Source organism: Anomaloglossus baeobatrachus, unplaced genomic scaffold, assembly GCF_048569485.1.
Source record: "Anomaloglossus baeobatrachus isolate aAnoBae1 unplaced genomic scaffold, aAnoBae1.hap1 Scaffold_289, whole genome shotgun sequence".
NCBI classification, from domain to species: domain Eukaryota; kingdom Metazoa; phylum Chordata; class Amphibia; order Anura; family Aromobatidae; genus Anomaloglossus; species Anomaloglossus baeobatrachus.
The window spans coordinates 6,056-25,758 of NW_027442345.1; the positions used below are offsets into that span (position 1 = coordinate 6,056).

Sequence of the window (19,703 nt, forward strand, 5' to 3'; positions counted from 1 at the left end):
GGCTGCCTCCCCCCCCCTCATATCTTCCAGGCTGCCTCCCCCCCCTCATATCTTCCAGGCTGCCTCCCCCCCCCCCTCATATCTTCCAGGCTGCCTCCCCCCCCTCATATCTTCCAGGCTGCCTCCCCCCCCTCATATCTTCCAGGCTGCCTCCCCCCCCCTCATATCTTCCAGGCTGCCTCCCCCCCCTCCATATCTCCCAGGCTGCCCCTTTGTGTCTGCTGATTTTGTTTTTTGTTTTTTTTTAGGATCGCTAAAGATCCCACATTTGAGCGTCTTCCGTGCACACACCAGGGGACCTATGCGGATGACTGCCTGGTGCAGAGGGTGACACAGGTAAGGGGTACTAAGGAGATGCCCCCACAACCTGTGTCGGATTGGGGAGATCTTTATTGTTCACATCTAATTTATTGTCTTTTCTCTGTAAAAGCACAAATGTTATATCGTGGCCACAGTGGACCGAGATCTAAAGAGGCGAATACGAAAGATTCCTGGGGTCCCCATCATGTATATCTCTAACCACAGGTGGGTGGTGGTCGTCCTGCCTCCACAGCATTCCTGGGTGGCAGTCTGGCCTCTGCAGCTTTCTTTCTTTTGCTTTCCTTGCAGATACAATATTGAGAGGATGCCGGATGACTATGGAGCACCACGCTTCTAGCCTGTGACTGATGACCATCATGGCTGGGGTTGGCTTCTTTGCATGAGAACTCTATTGGTCCTTCAGATTTTGAGTGTCTGTAGACCGACGGCATCATACTGCTGAGTGTCTTCATGTACCAAAGACCACCTGAATCCTTTTTTTGTGGACTATTAGATGTCACCATTTAAGAACTTGAGTGTTTTGTCAGGACGCATGCCGTGGAACCGGAGGGGCGGCGCCGACGCATTCCAAGGGGGCGGAGCTGATGCAGGCATTGGGGGGGAGCCGACGTGTGCCTGCTTGTACTGTGACCAGTCTTCAGTAAACTTTACTGCTTCTTAGTTCCCTTGTTTTGAGGGTTTTTTTTCTTCTTCTTGTGTTTTTTTTTTTTGTTTTGTTTTTTTTTTTTTACTGCAAGTATAAACGTCTGATGTTATCTTCTCCCAGAACTCTCCTCCTCCCCCCCCATTGCTGCGGTGCCCTGACTGACCGCTGATTGTTGGCCGAGAGCTGTGATACTTGCCTCCAACTTGTGATATGTTCTGGGCCGGCTGCACCTGAGCTCTTCATACTTTACCTAGTTACTGTTCCTATGACTGGAGTAGCGCACTTCCTCCTACGAAACGGATCTTTCTCTAGTCCCTTCCACGACAGCATAGGAGGTTGTCTCTCCACGCCCTAATTGGGACAGGAAGTACAAGAGGTTTAAAAGGACCCTCCCACCTCCCATAGCCAGTGTCTTTCCTGTCCCCATGGGGCATGGAGAGTTTTTTTTCTTTTTCTCCTATGCTGTGGTGGCCGGCGAACTACAGTATACAATTTTTTTTTTTTTTTTTTTTTTTTTTCTTCTTCTTCCCCTATTACCTTAAGCCGGACAGTTTTGGTCGGGCCTTCGCCGCTCCAACCTTGCTGTTCCCTCACGCTGTGGGGGACCGCTGCTCCAGCCTTCCGGAACTCCTCTGGGGTGATGCAGGCTGTGGAGCTCGCTGGCCGGCGTCCTCCCTGAGCCGCCGGCCGCTTCCTGCATGCACGCTGCTGGAGCGATCCGGAAGTGCTCCCGGGGGCGGGACTTCCGGTCTAGCGAACTTCCGGTTGAGCGCTTCCGGTCGCGGAGGCAGCGTGGAGGACACGCCGACACTGACTCGGCCTGTCCGGGACCGGATGCAGGAGGCGGGGAACGTTAGCTGTCACTGGGGGGGCAGGCCGTTCTGCATAAGGACTGCCGTGAAGACGTCAGATTCATGGTAAGAGATTCGACCGTGCTCCCTGTCATGTCTTCCCCTGCAGCTGCATCTGCAGAGCCCAGTGTGCCCCCTGCTACAGTAAGTACGGAGGGGGATGGTCCCTCAGGCATAGGTCTCAGGCAGATAATTTATGGCTCTCTGGTCTGTGTTTTCTAGGAGGACAAGGCCACTAAGAAAACTGACAGAAATGAAAAGTCAGAGAAGTCAGAGAAGGCTGATTAAACCGGATAGACCTGACAGATTTGAAAAGATTAAAAAATGTCCAGTCTGTATAAGGAAGCTCCCTGCAGTCTGGGACAAGAAGCTTTGCCAACAATGTACGGACCAGATTATTAGGGCCGAACAACCGTCCCTGGTAGACGAGTTGCGGTCCATGATGAAACAGGAGATTCAGGCCTCACTGGCCTCCCTCCCTGCTCCTGGCCCCTCTTCTCCAAAGAAGAGGAAACTCCAGTCAGCCCCGTCTGATCATGAGGATGCTGATTCCGCCTCGGAGGGTCCCGATGAAGGTTCTTCCTCCGGGAGGTCTGACCAGTCCTTTCTGTTTCCCTCAGAAGATTTGGGGGATCTTATTGGGGCGGTTAGGAGCACTATGGGGGTTAGAGGGGCAGGTTCTTCCCTCAGTCCAGGATGAAATGTTTGCTGGCCTGAAAACAGTCAAACAATTAGGATTTCCGGTTCATGCCAATGTTCTGGATATTGTCTCTCAGGAATGGGAATTTCCTGAGAGGCGGGTACGGAGTGACCCTAGACGCAGGTTTCCTCTGGAACCTTCTGGATTACATTGGGAGGTCCCAAAAGTAGATGTACAGGTGGCTAGGGTAGCTAAACAAACGGTGCTTCCCTTTGAAGATACTTCCCAACTTAAAGATCAGATGGATAGGAAGGTAGAAGGCCTAATGAAGCGATCCTGGGAGGCATCGTCTTCTTCTATTCAGGCTAACATTGCCTCCACTTGTGTATCCAGGTCCCTACTTAGGTGGCTAGACCAGTTGGAGGCTCATATTTCCCAGGGTATCCCTCGGGATGAGTTGCTGGAATCCCTTCCCTTACTTGGGAAGGCTACCAGTTTTTTGGCGGATACCTCGGTGGAATCAGTCCGCCTGGCGGCCAGGACCTCGGTTCTATCTAACTCTGCCAGACGTGCCCTCTGGCTTAAGGCCTGGAGTGGAGACTCCACCTCCAAAATAAGGCTTTGCTCCCTTCCGTTTAAAGGGGATTTGGTATTTGGGCCTGCCCTGGATGATATTCTGGACAAGGCGACTGATCGTAAGGCCTTACCTGATCCTAGACCCATCAGGAAGCGGTCCTTTCGTCCCTCGATGCCTCAGGCCTCCCAGCCCAGAGGGAAAGGGAAGGCAGGCCGGTGGAGCTATCCTAAGGGTAGAGGGAGAAACATCCTCATCCCTCCCCATCAACAACGTCCTCAGCAGGACAAACAGTGACTCGGCTCGGGTGGGGGGGACGACTCTCGGCGTTTCTTCCCCAGTGGCGGTCCATAACCACCTGCCAATGGGTTCTGAAGATCGTCTCGGAGGGTCTCCTAATAGAATTCATCTCCCCCCCCCTCTTCCAGGTCTCAGAGTCACTGCTCTGGCGTCGCAGGTTTCACAGGCTCTCTTATACGCAAAGATTCTAGAGCTAATGCACCCGGGGGTCGTTTCCCCAGTCCCGAGTCAGGAAGAAGGGATAGGACACTACTCCCGCCTCTTCCTTGTCAAAAAGCTGTCTGGCGACGTCCGGATAATAATCAATTTAAAGCGTCTCAACCGTCAGGTCAGGTACCGGCGGTTCAAGATGGAGTCAGTAAAATCAGCTATCCCCCTGATAGGTCTACACCACCAGATGGCCTCTATAGACTTGAAGGACGCCTACTTCCATGTGCCCGTCCATCCGGGTCACAGGCAATACCTCAGGTTTGCGGTTCTATACGGGGAGGAAGTGCTTCATTTCCAATTCAATGTACTTCTCTTCGGGATCTCCTCGGCTCCAAGGATCTTTTCAAAGATCATGGCAGAGGTGGTCGCCTTCATACGATTGCAGGGTATCTGTCTGGTTCCATATTTGGACGACTTTCTTCTCATGGCTCCCTCTGCTCCAACCCTCCGGAGCCATGTGGAAAAGTCTTTAGGAATCCTTCGGTCCCTGGGATGGATTCCCAATCTCAAAAAATCACAGTTAAACCCCTCCTCCACTCGGCAGTTTCTCGGAGTGCTGCTGGACTCCGACCGACAGGCATCTTTTCTCCCGGAGGGCCACAGGGTAGCTCTGTTAGCCAAAATATCAAAGCTTCGCAGGCAGGCTCGCCCGACGCTTCGAGCGGCTATGTCGGCTCTGGGTTCTATGACATCCTGCATTCCCTCAGTCAGGTGGGCTCAGGCCCATTCTCGGTGTCTCCAGGATCATATCCTGGCGCATTGGGACAGACTCCCGTCATCCCTAAACAGACGGTTTCGCCTCTCGGGGCCCGTCTCCTCATCCCTTCTCTGGTGGCTGCGGCCCAACAACCTGCAGGTGGGGGTTGCCCGGACTCAGGCACCCCTGGTTACACTGACCACAGATGCCAGCCTGCGAGGATGGGGTGCTATGGTGGCAAACTCCCCATTTCAGGGGGCCTGGAGTCCTTATGTCAGCTCCCACTCCTCCAACTACCGGGAGCTCAGGGAAGCCCTCCTTGCAGCTCAGGATCTCGTCAATGTCACAACAGTGGCACATCTCCGCCATCAGGGCAGTAAACGCTCAGGCGCCCTGAAGTCGGTGTCCTCCCGGATCTTTCAATGGGCGGAACAATCACTGCTGTCCCTTTCTGCAGTGCATCTCAAGGGCTCACTAAATCTTCAGGCAGATTTCCTGAGTCGTCGGGATGTTCATCCGGGGGAATGGAGTCTGGATCAGGCGGTGTTCTGCTCTCTGGTGGCACGGTGGGGTGCTCCGGAAGTGGACCTCTTTGCTTCAGCAGGAAATCGCAAGGTCGCAACATTTTTCTCCCTGAACCCTCGGGACAAGGCGTTGGGGGTGGACGCCTTCTGCCATGAATGGTCCTTTTGCCTCGCCTACGCTTTCCCCCCTCTTCGTCTTCTCGCACGGACCCTGAGGAAGATCAGAGACGATGGGGTCACAACTATCCTGGTAGCCCCCCTGTGGCCTCGGAGGAGTTGGTACAACCTGATCATGACTCTCGGGATAGACGGTCCGGTCCTCTTGGGTTCAGACCCCAGTTTACTATCCCAGGGTCAGATTTTCCATCCGGATCCCCAGAAACTCAAATTGGCTGCCTGGCTTCTGAGGCCCGGGCACTGAAGGCCCAGGGACTTTCTGACAAGGTCGTGGCTACTCTACAGAAGAACCGTAAACCGGTGACTAATAGTATTTACAATAAAATCTGGATGAGATTTTCCTCCTGGTGTGGTTCTCGGCCTCCTGACCCGCTCCGGCCTAATGTTGCGCAGATTCTAGACTTCCTCCAGAGTGGATTGGACTTAGGCCTTCGGCCTAGCACCCTGAAGGTTCAGGTATCAGCACTCAGTGCAGTCTTTGACACGGCTCTGGCGGATCATCGCTGGATCCGCCGGTTCTTTGTATCCGCTAGTAGGCTCTGTCCACGTCAGCGGGTCCTGACGCCTCGCTGGGATCTCAATGTGGTCCTTACTGGACTTTCTCAGTCACCTTTTGAGCCACTGTCCTCCTGTACCATTCGTTCTCTTTCTCACAAGACTGCCTTTCTTGTGGCTATTAAGTCTGCTCGTAGAGTCGGGGAACTTCAGGCTTTGTCTATTCGGGAACCTTACCTGACCGTCGGAGATGACAGCATTGTTTTTCAGCTGGATCCTTCCTTCCTTCCCAAGGTGGTTTCAGATTTTCACCGTTCTCAGTCCATCGTCCTGCCTTCCTTCTGTCAGCATCCTAGGACTCCGGGTGAGGAAGTGTTTCATTCTATGGACGTTCGTCGGACTGTGTTGCACTACCTGGAGGTTACTGCGTCTTGGCGCCTTGATCATAACCTGTTTATCCAGCCCTTTGGTCGAAATAAGGGCAGGAAGGTGGCTAAGAGTACCGTCGCCAACTGGATTGTGCGGGCAATTAGAGACGCCTACCTCGCTCAGCATCTATCTCCGCCTACCGGATTTACGGCGCACTCCACCAGGGCTACCTCTGTCTCCTGGGCTGAACGGGCAGGGGCTTCTCCTGAGCAGATCTGCAAGGCGGCTACGTGGTCTTCCCTCCATACTTTCACGAAGCATTATCGTTTGGATCTGGATTCCAACAGGGATCTGGCTTTTGGCAGGAAGGTCCTGCAGGCTGTGGTCCCCCCCTAGGTATCAATTCTTTGGTATTCCTCCTATGCTGTCGTGGAAGGGACTAGAGAAAAAAGAATTATTCTTACCGTTAATTCGGTTTCTAGGACCTTCCACGACAGCACGTAATTCCCTCCCTTCTCCTCGATATTCCTGGTTGTGTTTGTACTTCTCATATGCTATGGGTTCTTTGTAAGACACTGGCTATGGGAGGTGGGAGGGTTCTTTTAAACCTCTTGTACTTCCTGTCCCAATTAGGGCGTGGAGAGACAACCTCCTATGCTGTCGTGGAAGGTCCTAGAAACAGAATTCACGGTAAGAATAATTCTTATTTCTTCGGCGCTCTATTGGGAGACCCAGACGATTGGGTGTATAGCTACTGCCTCCGGAGGCCACACAAAGCACTACACTAAAGTGTAAGGCCCCCTCACCTTCTGGCTATACACCCCCAGTGGGATCACTGGCTCACCAGTTTTCTGCTTTGTGCGAAGGAGGTCAGACATCCACGCATAGCTCCACTGTTTGTAGTCAGCAGCAGCTGCTGACTCTTTCGGATGGAAGAAAAGAGGGCCCATATAGGGCCCCCAGCATGCTCCCTTCTCACCCCTGGTGGTGTTTGTAAGGTTGAGGTACCTATTGCTGGTACGGAGGCTGGAGCCCACATGCTGTTTTCCTTCCCCATCCCCCGGAGGGGCTCTGGGGAAGTGGGATCTTACCGGCCTCCAAGCCCTGAGGCCGGGCTCCATCCACAGACCCATAGCACCTGCTGGATGTGGAGCGGGAGTGCCGTTCAGGGACAAGGCCCTGCAACTTTCAGGTACTCTGTGTCCCCGTATGGAATGGCACGCACACTCCAGGCTTGCTGGGTGTGCTAGTGCGCCGGGGACTGTAGCGCTGTGCGCTGGGCTGATAGTCCCTGAGATTACTAGAGGACTTTATGTGTGGGGACCGCCGCTTGAGCGGCGGCGCAGCTGCGACTTGTAGTGCGCCGGGGACGCGCCGACCGCGCTTTTACGGCGGCGGCGTTTCTACTTTAGTCCCCGGCTTTGCGGCCTGGTTTGCCCTTCGTTCCCGCCCCCAGCCCTGCCAGTCAGAGGAGGGGCGGGATGCTGTGCAGTAAGTCGGTGCAGGGAGCTGGAGTCTGCTTTGCATTCTCCAGCCCCCCTCACTAGACGCAGTGGGACGCTTGTTTTCCCGCTCTTGTCTCGGGCACGCCCTCGGCCCGCCCCTCTTCCTTGGAAGCCGGCAGCCATTCCGGCACGCAGAGCAGGAAGATGGAGACAAGCGCCGGAGCTATCAGCACAGGATTCCGGCGCAACACACCCGCTTTTGTGCGGGCGGTAAGCGGCAGCTGAAGTGCTGACCCACCAATGCTGCAGTGTCCTGTTGTACTTTTGTACCGTCTATACATTGCACTGTAAAGGCTATTCTTGGCTCTCTGCCCACTTAGATAGCTAGACAGCGGCAGCAAATAGCACGGGTGCTAAGGCACAAGCTTACAATGCTGCTTCGATTGCATGTGCTGCAGCGTTTACTGTCATGCCTGTATGCTATACATTCACTGTATGTCGCTATTCTGGGCTAATGTTCCTATATAAATAGGCAACAGCAGCAGAAAAACAAAGGTGCTAAGGCGCAAGTTTGCAATGCTGCTTGGATTGCATGTGCTGCAGTGTTATTGTCATGCTTGTATGCTATACATTCACTGTATTTCGCTAGTTTTTGGCTAATGCGCCTAGATAGGCAGACAATAGCAACAAAAGAGCAGGAGTGCTAAGGCACAAGCTTTCAATGCTGCTTGGATTGCATGTGCTGCAGTGTTATTGTCATACTTGTATGCTATACATTCACTGTATGTCGCTATCCTTGGCTAATGCGCCTAGAGAAACAGACAACAGCAACAGAAAACCAAGGGTGCCGGGCCACAGGCCTTCGGTGCTGCTTACATTGCATGTGCTGCAGTGTTTATTGTCATGCTTGTATGCTGTACATTCGCTGTATGTCGCTATCCTGGGCTAATGCTCCTGGATAAATAGACAACAGCGGCAGGAAAGCGACGGGGCCAAGGCACAGGCTTTCTAGGCTGCTTGTGCTGCATGTGCTGAGGCGTTGATTTGTATGGTCGCTATCCTGGGCTAATGCTCCCAGATGGTTAAAAAAAAAAAAAAAAAAAAAAAAATTGACAGGGTGCCAAAGCACAGCTTTCTATGCTGCTTGTACGGCATGTGATACTGTTCCAGGACCCCCAGTGTGTGCAATTGCTCAACCGGGGTCTCGGCTACATGTGGCCAACAGACCCACCTGTGATCCCTATCCAGACACAGGGACGGAGTCCCAGTTTTCCGCTGATATATTGTCTGTGACTATGACTACCATCTTACAGACTTTACAGTCCAGACAGACCTTGGGCAATATTTTTGCAATGCCCCTGGCCACCCTGATTTGGAACAAATCAAGGCCCCAGGGGGGTTCCAGGCATCCAAGCGTGCAGCCTCTAACACGGACGACAGTCCCGTACTGGCTAAGCGGGCTCGCTGAAAACAGCCCTCAACTTCATCACACTAGTCACGGTCCCAGCAGGAGTACTCACTGTATGATGAGGCAGACGTAGCTGTTCAGGACTCTGATCCTGAGACCGCTCTCAACCCGGATGCCGGGACAATGACGCTTTAGTGACTAATCTTATAGCGTCCATCAATGGAACGTTTGGTATTTCTCCCTCAACTCCTCCAGTGGATGAGTCAGCTTCACAGCTAGAGAAATCTTTTTCAGTATCTCAAGGGTATATTGAGTACTTTTCTGGTCCTCTGACTCCAGAGCCACAGTCCACAAACGCCACACTTATCCCGATAAGCGTTTCTCCCTGACGTGGTCAAGCGCTAGACCCAGTGTCCAAAGGTGGATCCCCCAATCTCCAGGCTTGCGGCTAGATATATAGTTGCAGCAGAGGATGGGACCTCACTTAAAAATGCCATTGACAGACAGATAGGCCTCTGGTTGCAATCTGTCTATGAAGCTATCGGCGGGTCGGTGGCTCAAGCATTCGCAGCCGCAAAGGCACTCCAAGCTATTTCAGCTGGTATTGCAAGGGGGACGCTGTCACAGGTACCTCTGGGCCCCAGCAGCGTCCTTAATCTCACATTGTCGGCATTGCGACTCATGCCGTAAGCGCTGTCCTAGACCAGCCGTACGTCAGTGGCGTCCGCCAACTCCGTGTTTTTACGCAGAGCCTATTGCTAAGACATTGGAGCAGATGATGCTTCCAACAAAGTTCTTAACCAGGTTGCCTTGATATGGTGACAGACTGGTGGTAAGTAGTTGAATGAAATCATTCAACTGTCCAAGAGGACTCAAAAATGCCCAGAGGGGCACAGATTCCTGGCGGGCTCAATCACGCCCGGGAAAGGCAGCCGGAGGAACCGCATACAAGGCGTTTTCCTCACGACTTTCAGCCCTCGCACTCCGCATCCGCGGAGGCAGACTCCCCCCGCTTAAGCGACATTTACCTACCGCAGGTCAAAGGCCGGTGGTGAGAGTCAGTTTGTGTCAAAACTTCTTCACCGTCCGAGACGAGGCTCTCCTGCAGGCAAAAGGAGTAGTAATCCCTGTTCCTCCTCAGGAACATGATACGCTTTTGACTCTGACCTGGTCATGATGCCAAAATAGGACGGCTCCTTCCGTTCCGTTTCTGGATCTTAAACTGTTCAACAAACACGTGAAAACCAGGCGGTTCCGGATGGAATCCCCCCGCTCAGTTTTTGCCTCAATGCCTCAAGGAGATTTCCTAGCATCAATAGACATCAGGATGCTTATCTCCATGTGCCGATTGCTCCAGGGCACCGGCGTTTGCTATGATGCGTTATTAAACAAGAGCATCTTCAGTGCGTAGCCCTACCCTTCCGTCGGGCGAGTCATGGCAGCAGTGACAGCAGTCCCGCACTCTCAGCGTCACTCTGTGATCCCTTGCGTGGACAATCTACTTGTCAAGGCACTCTCTTAAAAGGCATGCCAACACAGCCTGAACATGGCGCTAGAGCCTTCCCAGAGTTTCGGGTGGGTCTTCAACTTTCTAAGTTAAACCCAATCGCTGGCATCTCTTGGCATAGAGTTTTCACACTCTCTCAACGATACTGAAGCTTCTGCTGGACAAACAGCGTTCACTACAGACGAGGGTGCAGTCTCTTCTTCAAGCAGACGCCTCATCCGGAGGCGGTCCCTTTCACGCAGTTTCATCTGCGTCCGCTTCAATAGAACATTCTTCGCTAATGAGAGGAGTTCGATGTCCCTACACAGGAACGTCCCCCTTTTCTCATACAGAGGGGTCCACTCTTCAGATCAATGGTCTGGAGCTCTGGGCAGTGTATCTTGCCCTGCAAGCCTTCCTGCAGTGGCTGGAATGCAAACAGATCCGAATTCAGTCGGACTATCCACAGCGGTGGCATCCATCAACCACCAAGGCGGACTTCGCAGTCGGCAAGCCTCCCAGGAAGTCCGGCGGATTCTGCTATGGGTGAAAGACTGAGCATACACCATATCAGCAGTTCACTTCCCGGGCGTCCAACACTAGGAACCAGACTACCTCAGTCGCCAGGGCATGGACGCAGGGGAATGGGCTCTGCACCAGGATGGTTTCAGGCCCGGTCTCACGATCAAACACTTCTAGCGTCAGGCGCCTTAGTTCAGGATAGTCGCAGTTCCAGCTACCGATTGCCGCCGCGCCATCCTCGTCGCCCCAGTCAGGCCGAGGAGGTCAGGGTACCGGGATCTGTGGCATCTCACGGTCGGTCGACCGTGAGCACGACGTCATTGCCACCATAAGACGGGCTAGCCAGCCGCGGTCTGCCAAGATCTACCACGACTCGTGGAAGATTTTCTTATCTTAGTGTTCTGCTCACCAAGTGTCTCCCTGGCCATAGGCATTGCCTATTTTGCCGTCCTTCCTGCAATGGAAAAAGGTTGCCGCTCAGCTCCTTTTAAAAGGGCAAGTCTTGACACTATCCGTGTGTTTTCAGAAGCGTCTAGCACGACTTCCTAACGTGCGCACGTTTCTGTAGGGGTTTTGTCATATCGTCCCCCCGTACAAGCGGCCGTTAGATCCATCAGATCTGCACATGGTACTAGTTGCTCTCCAGAAGCCGCCTTTCGAGCCTCTGAGCAATGTTTCGCTTCGCGACTATCACAGAAAGTGGCCTCTCTTGTAGCAATCACATCTCTTCGGAGAGTGTCTGAGCTCGCAGCGCTGTCATCCATGGCTTCCTTCCTGGAGTTTTCACCAGGACAGGGTAGTGCTGCGCACCATTCAAGAGTTTTCACTAAGGTAGTATCCTCTTTTCATCTTAATCAGGATATCTCCTTACCTTCTTTTGGTCCTCATCCGGTTCACCGGTATGATTAGGATTTACATTTGTTAGATCTGGTGAGAGCACTCAGAATCTACATTTCCCGCACGGCGCCCATGCGCCGCTCTAATGCACTCTTTGTCTTGTCGCTAGCCAGCGTAACGAGTCGCAGGCGTCTAATGCCACCCTGGCTCGATGGATCAAAGAACCTTTTCTTGAAGCCTACCGCTCTGCGGGGCTTCCAGTTCCTTCAGGGCTGAAGGCTCATTCAACCAGAGCCGTCGGTGCATCCTAGGCATTACGACACCAGGCTACGGGCTTAACAGGTGTGCCAAGCAGCTACCTGGTCGAGTCTGCACACTTTCACCAAACATTATCAGGTGCATACCTATGCTTCGGCAGACGCCAGCATAGGTAGAAGAGACCTGCAGGCGGCAGTGGCCTCCTCGTTGAGGAGGGCTGTCTTCCGACTCTAACATGAGATATTTTGTTACCCACCCAGGGATTGCTTTTGGACATCCCAATCGTCTGGGTCTCCCAATAGAGCGCCGAAGAAGAAGGGAATTTTGTTACTTACCGTAAATTCCTTTTCTTCTAGCTCTTATTGGGAGACCCAGCACCCGCCCTGTTGTCCTTCGGAATTTTTCGTTGGTTTGCGGGTACACATGTTGTTCATGTTGAACGGTTTTCAGTTCTCCGAGGTTACTCGGAGTGAATTTGTTTAAACCAGTTATTGGCTTTCCTCCTTCTTGCTTTTGCACTAAAACTGAGGAGCCAGTGATCCCACTGGGGGTGTATAGCCAGAAGGGGAGGGGCCTTACACTTTTTAGTGTAGTGCTTTGTGTGGCCTCCGGAGGCAGTAGCTATACACCCAATCGTCTGGGTCTCCCAATAAGAGCTAGAAGAAAAGGAATTTACGGTAAGTAACAAAATTCCCTTCTTTGTCGACCAACAGGGAGCGCGGCCCCCATCCCCCTCCGGCGGGGAACACACCTCCCATCCCCTTCACCAGTCATACTAAAAAGAAAACGAAACCGGCACGTGGTTTGGTTTTTTCTTTAAGAAAAAACGGGAATTTTTTTCCCCTCATGTATTCTGTGCTGTTTTGGCTCAGTGGCTTCGGGGTCTATCCCTGGGGGTAGCAGACCTCCGGACAGCTGTTTAGTAGCAATCGCTGACTCCTAATGTTGGGAAGTGTGTGGGTAGGCAGGTCCAGTCGGAGCACAAAGTTGCTCTACCAGGCAGGTTTGCAGGTGGTTGAGACAAATTTTTTGTTTTTCAAGAAACCTGTAAACTATACTTTAGGGTTTGGCCTTGTTCCTCTGGAGATGGGGAACAGCAGGTGGGGATTGTGAGTGCACTGTTGCAAAGGGATCCGCAATCCTGGGCTTCCTCGTTGCCACATGGCTCCAGTTGTCTCCGGTCAGTGGATGAATTTTTTTTTTTTTGTCAGCGAGCACATATCATCCACAAGAGAACATGTTGTTCCATTCCATAAAATGTCTCCGGATCGTACAATGCTTCTGTTTCATCATTTTCTTTTTCATTGTCACAACAATTTCATCTCCATAGAATTATCTTAACAATAATTTCCTGTAACTTAACAACCTAACCTATTTGTTCCCTTCAGTTGCTCCTTTGGATGCTCCCGATCTTCAGTGTCCCTGCAGCGTCTTCCACACAATACCACGACATGTGCTCCAATGCTTTCATTACCTGGTGATTCCGTCTGGGTGAAGCTTTGCTCAATAAATGTTCTCCACTTCTTGAAGAATCTTTTAGTGGACTTCTCCTTATGTTTCTCCGAGTCCAGTTTGTCGTACCTCATTATTGTTTTTAGGGTATCAACTATTTCTGTATTTCTCGGTGTCTGTTTATCAGCCAATTCCTAAGTAGGCATTTCTTGACTACAAGCGATACTATGTGTATTACATGGAATGTGAGCACTTGCTCTGTCAGTTTCCGTAGGGGCTTCTATACAGTGAAACAGGCCTGAGGGGTGACGGGTATAACTACTTTCCAAATCCTCAATATGTACGCCCCCGCGTCCTCCCATACCCCCCTCACTCGTACGCCCCCGCGTCCTCCCATACCCCGCTCACTCGTACGCCCCCGCGTCCTCCCATACCCCCCTCACTCGTACGCCCCCGCGTCCTCCCATACCCCCCTCACTCGTACGCCCCCGCGTCCTCCCATACCCCCCTCACCTGTGGGCATTCCCATATGCAGTGAAACAGTTTTGCTTTATGGAGTCCACATTTAGGGCAATGGTCCAGTATATGCCCTGGTGCGCTGCTATGTGGTATATAAAGGCGTATGTTGCGTTGTGTACGAGCTTAAATTGCATCTCCCTCCATTGTTCATTTATCATTACTTTCTTAACAGATTCCACCCTGCTTAGAATTTTATCATAGATGTCCGGATCGCCCAGAGCCGTCTCCCAGGGTTTATATATTGGCTCTTTCCAGGGGCCCTGTACTTGATCTCTCAATCGTTGGTATATGATGGAAAGGGATTCATGTCCCGCTCCCTGACCAATCAATACATCAAAACTCCCGTCTTTTCAGACTTCCCGACCTCTTTTACCACTCATGTGTAATGTCTCGTTATTTGTAAATGTTGTAGGTAATGGTGATTTTCCCGATACCTCCGCCCAGCTCAGAACTCTCCCCTCCTCCGCCCAGCTCAGATCTCTCCCCTCCTCCGCCCAGCTCAGATCTCTCCCCTCCTCCGCCCAGCTCAGAACTCTCCCCTCCTCCGCCCAGATCAGAACTCTCCCCTCCTCCGCCCAGCTCAGATCTCTCCCCTCCTCCGCCCAGCTCAGATCTCTCCCCTCCTCCGCCCAGCTCAGATCTCTCCCCTCCTCCGCCCAGATCAGAACTCTCCCCTCCTCCGCCCAGCTCAGAACTCTCCCCTCCTCCGCCCAGCTCAGATCTCTCCCCTCCTCCGCCCAGCTCAGAACTCTCCCCTCCTCCGCCCAGCTCAGATCTCTCCCCTCCTCCGCCCAGCTCAGATCTCTCCCCTCCTCCGCCCAGCTCAGATCTCTCCCCTCCTCCGCCCAGCTCAGATCTCTCCCCTCCTCCGCCCAGCTCAGATCTCTCCCCTCCTCCGCCCAGCTCAGATCTCTCCCCTCCTCCGCCCAGCTCAGATCTCTCCCCTCCTCCGCCCAGCTCAGATCTCTCCCCTCCTCCGCCCAGCTCAGATCTCTCCCCTCCTCCGCCCAGCTCAGATCTCTCCCCTCCTCTGCCCAGCTCAGATCTCTCCCCTCCTCTGCCCAGCTCAGATCTCTCCCCTCCTCTGCCCAGCTCAGATCTCTCCCCTCCTCTGCCCAGCTCAGATCTCTCCCCTCCTCTGCCCAGCTCAGATCTCTCCCCTCCTCTGCCCAGCTCAGATCTCTCCCCTCCTCTGCCCAGCTCAGATCTCTCCCCTCCTCCGCCCAGCTCAGATCTCTCCCCTCCTCCGCCCAGCTCAGATCTCTCCCCTCCTCTGCCCAGCTCAGATCTCTCCCCTCCTCCGCCCAGCTCAGAACTCTCCCCTCCTCCGCCCAGCTCAGAACTCTCCCCTCCTCCGCCCAGCTCAGAACTCTCCCCTCCTCTGCCCAGCTCAGAACTCTCCCCTCCTCCGCCCAGCTCAGATCTCTCCCCTCCTCCGCCCAGCTCAGATCTCTCCCCTCCTCCGCCCAGCTCAGATCTCTCCCCTCCTCTGCCCAGCTCAGATCTCTCCCCTCCTCCGCCCAGCTCAGATCTCTCCCCTCCTCTGCCCAGCTCAGATCTCTCCCCTCCTCCGCCCAGCTCAGATCTCTCCCCTCCTCCGTCCAGCTCAGAACTCTCCCCTCCTCCGCCCAGCTCAGAACTCTCCCCTCCTCTGCCCAGCTCAGAACTCTCCCCTCCTCTGCCCAGCTCAGAACTCTCCCCTCCTCCGCCCAGCTCAGAACTCTCCCCTCCTCCGCCCAGCTCAGAACTCTCCCCTCCTCTGCCCAGCTCAGATCTCTCCCCTCCTCCGCCCAGCTCAGATCTCTCCCCTCCTCCGCCCAGCTCAGATCTCTCCCCTCCTCCGCCCAGCTCAGATCTCTCCCCTCCTCCGCCCAGCTCAGATCTCTCCCCTCCTCCGCCCAGCTCAGAACTCTCCCCTCCTCCGCCCAGCTCAGAACTCTCCCCTCCTCCGCCCAGCTCAGAACTCTCCCCTCCTCCGCCCAGCTCAGAACTCTCCCCTCCTCCGCCCAGCTCAGAACTCTCCCCTCCTCCGCCCAGCTCAGAACTCTCCCCTCCTCCGCCCAGCTCAGAACTCTCCCCTCCTCCGCCCAGCTCAGATCTCTCCCCTCCTCTGCCCAGCTCAGATCTCTCCCCTCCTCCGCCCAGCTCAGAACTCTCCCCTCCTCCGCCCAGCTCAGAACTCTCCCCTCCTCCGCCCAGCTCAGAACTCTCCCCTCCTCTGCCCAGCTCAGAACTCTCCCCTCCTCTGCCCAGCTCAGAACTCTCCCCTCCTCTGCCCAGCTCAGATCTCTCCCCTCCTCTGCCCAGCTCAGATCTCTCCCCTCCTCTGCCCAGCTCAGAACTCTCCCCTCCTCTGCCCAGCTCAGAACTCTCCCCTCCTCTGCCCAGCTCAGAACTCTCCCCTCCTCCGCCCAGCTCAGAACTCTCCCCTCCTCTGCCCAGCTCAGAACTCTCCCCTCCTCTGCCCAGCTCAGAACTCTCCCCTCCTCTGTTTTCAGTAAATCACCCAACCTCCGTATCCCCCTCTGCTTCCATCCTTGGAATAATTTGTTTTGAGATCCTTGAGTAAAATTTGGATCCTCACACAACGGGGTAAATTTTGACAGACAATAAGGGAGTCTATACAGTTTTCTCAGTGCTCTCCAGGCCCTCACCGTGTCCTTTATTAAACAGCTCTGTTTCCCGTACGTTGGTATTTTATCTAGCTTCATATGTAATACCGCTACCAGGTTACAAGGGCTTGTTAGCGCCCTCTCCAGCTGAACGTTAGAAGAGAAGCTTGTCCCATTGATCCAGTCTTATATGTCTGGCCGCTAGGTTGTACAATCTAATCATGGGCATTTGTACCCTCCGTCTTTTTTCTGTAGACACAGCTTTGAGTAGGATACTCTTCGTCTCTTTTCCTGCCATAAACATTTCACAAACGCTTTTTGCACCTTGTTGATATCGGTGTTTCAGCAGTAAGGGGATAGTTTGTAGAGGATAGAGCAAGCGGGAGACGCTGATCATCTTTATCAGATGTGCTCTGCCGCACAGGGACAGGGACAGACTTCTCCACCGGTCTAGCTCTTTAGTTATTTTATCTATTAGGTGTGGATAGTTCAGTCTATACAATGACATTGAGTCTCTGCCTATATTAATTCCTAAATAAGTGATGTAGTGGGGGGCTATGGCTACCTCTATCCCTCACCTTGCCTATTTCCCAGGGGGGTCACATATAGAATCTGACTGTTACTGATATTTATCCTGTGGCCTGAGAAGGAGCCAGAGTCCGGCAGTTTGTCTATTACCTTCTTCAGATGCTTGTCTGGGTCTGACATAAATAAGTGATGTAATGGGGGGCTATGGCTACCTCTATCCCTCACCTTGCCCATTTCCCAGGGGGGTCACATATAGAATCTGACTGTTACTGATATTTATCCTGTGGCCTGAGAAGGAGCCAGAGTCCGGCAGTTTGTCTATTGCCTTCTTCAGATGCTTGTCTGGGTCTGACATAAATAAGTGATGTAGTGGGGGGCTATGGCTACCTCTATCCCTCACCTTGCCCATTTCCCAGGGGGTCACATATAGAATCTGACTGTTACTGATATTTATCCTGTAGCCTGAGAAGGAGCCAGAGTCCGGCAGTTTGTCTATTACCTTCTTCAGATGCTTGTCTGGGTCTGACATAAATAAGTGATGTAGTGGGGGGCTATGGCTACTTCTATCCCTCACCTTGCCCATTTCCCAGGGGGTCACATATAGAATCTGACTGTTACTGATATTTATCCTGTGGCCTGAGAAGGAGCCAGAGTCCGGCAGTTTGTCTATTACCTTCTTCAGATGCTTGTCTGGGTCTGACATAAATAAGTGATGTAATGGGGGGCTATGGCTACTTCTATTCCCTCACCTTGCCTATTTCCCAGGGGGTCACATATAGAATCTGACTGTTACTGATATTTATCCTGTAGCCTGAGAAGGAGCCAGAGTCCGGCAGTTTGTCTATTGCCTTCTTCAGATGCTGTCTGGGTCTGACATAAATAAGTGATGTAATGGGGGGCTATGGCTACCTCTATCCCTCACCTTGCCTATTTTCCAGGGGGGTCACATATAGAATCTGACTGTTACTGATATTTATCCTGTAGCCTGAGAAGGAGCCAGAGTCCGGCAGTTTGTCTATTACCTTCTTCAGATGCTGTCTGGGTCTGACATAAATAAGTGATGTAATGGGGGGCTATGGCTACTTCTATCCCTCACCATGCCTATTTCCCAGGGGGGTCACATATAGAATCTGACTGTTACTGATATTTATCCTGTAGCCTGAGAAGGAGCCAGAGTCCGGCAGTTTGTCTATTGCCTTCTTCAGATGCTTGTCTGGGTCTGACATAAATAAGTGATGTAATGGGGGGCTATGGCTACTTCTATCCCTCACCTTGCCTATTTCCCAGGGGGGTCACATATAGAATCTGACTGTTACTGATATTTATCCTGTAGCCTGAGAAGGAGCCAGAGTCCGGCAGTTTGTCTATTGCCTTCTTCAGATGATTGTCTGGGTCTGAAATAAATAAAAGCAGATCGTCTGCAAAGCAGGTTACTTGTATCTCACTATTCCCCACCTTGATTCCTGAGAAATCTTCTGATTTTATTAAGTATCGGGCTAGTGGTTCAAGGGCCAGGTCGAACAGAAGAGGGGACAGGGGGCACCCAGACTAGACCCTTCTGGAGCTGAAAAGATTGTGACAGAAAGCCCATTGTGGAAATTCTAGCTTCAGGCGTAGCGTAAAGTGCCTCCATATAGGTCCGAAAAGTACCCATTATGCCAAATGTATCTAATACTAGCCCTAACCAATGCCAATTTACATTGTCAAAGGCCTTTTCCGCGTCTAAGGCCAATAACGCAGGGTTCCCCTTTATCAGGCCCGGTCTTTTTGTTCCATCTAGTACCGCCAACACTGTGCGAATGTTGAATACTGCTGACCTATTTCTAACGACCCCACTTGATGTGGTCCCACTATCGATGGGAGGATCAATGCTAGCCATCTGCCAGTATTCTAGAGATTATTTTAATGTCTTGATTTATCAGCGATATGGGCCTGTATGATGAAGGGTCCGAGGGGTCTTTTCCTTGTTTGTGTATTACCTTTATATACGCCATATGGCCAGACTGTAGTAGGATTTTATTTTGGAGAGTTGAAAGCTTTTACTGAAGTGGGCATAACATCTTCCTGTAGTATTTTATACAATTCCCCGTCATTCCATCGGGGCCTTGTTATTTTTAAGGTTTTTCACAACTGTTCTCACTTCCTCCTCATTTATTGGGGCATTTAACATTTCCCTGTCCCATTCCCTAATTGTGGGTAATGACAGATTGTTTAGGAAGTTGCCTTCTTCTGCATCATTTGCTGGCCCTTGTTCATACAGTTTTTTGTAGAATTCTCCAAATATGTCATTGACTTTCTTTGGGTCATTGTGGCTAGCCCCAGATGGGTCCCTCAAATGAGTTATGGATGTTAAAGGAGTTATTCCCTTTGCCATTCGTGCCAGAAGCGAACCTGCCTTGTTCCCGAATCTAAAATAATGTGATGCAATTCTCTGCCCCTCATCCTCTCTGGGCCCTCATCCTCTCTGGCCCTCATCCTCTCTGGGCCCTCATCCTCTCTGGGCCCTCATCCTCTCTGCCCTGTCCCCCACAAGTCAAATTCTGCTTTCCCTTTTATCCACTTGTTCCTATTACCAATAGATGGATTATTAGTGTAGCTTGTGTATGCTTCTGGTCCTTCTGCTGGCTTCAGTGTGTGCTTCTCTGGTCCTTCTGCTGGCTTCAGTGTATGCTTCTGGGCCTTCTGCAGGCTTCAGTGTATGCTTCTGGGCATTCTGCTGGCTTCAGTGTATGCTTCTCTGGTCCTTCTGCTGGCTTCAGTGTGTGCTTCTCTGGTCCTTCTGCTGGCTTCAGTGTATGCTTCTGGGCCTTCTGCTGGCTTCAGTGTATGCTT

At 52.5% G+C, this 19,703-nt stretch overlaps 1 protein-coding gene across 1 annotated transcript; it reads left to right on the plus strand.

Moving 5' to 3' along the window:
• Positions 1-248: 248 nt before the first annotated feature.
• On the plus strand, positions 249-1,001 carry LOC142266677 (rRNA-processing protein FCF1 homolog; the record flags this gene model as incomplete). The annotated part of the gene is made up of 3 exons (XM_075332313.1): positions 249-336; positions 431-525; positions 610-1,001. Coding segments are annotated over 3 exons (232 nt in total), but the record flags the coding sequence as incomplete, so codon positions are not given.
• Positions 1,002-19,703: the final 18,702 nt, after the last annotated feature.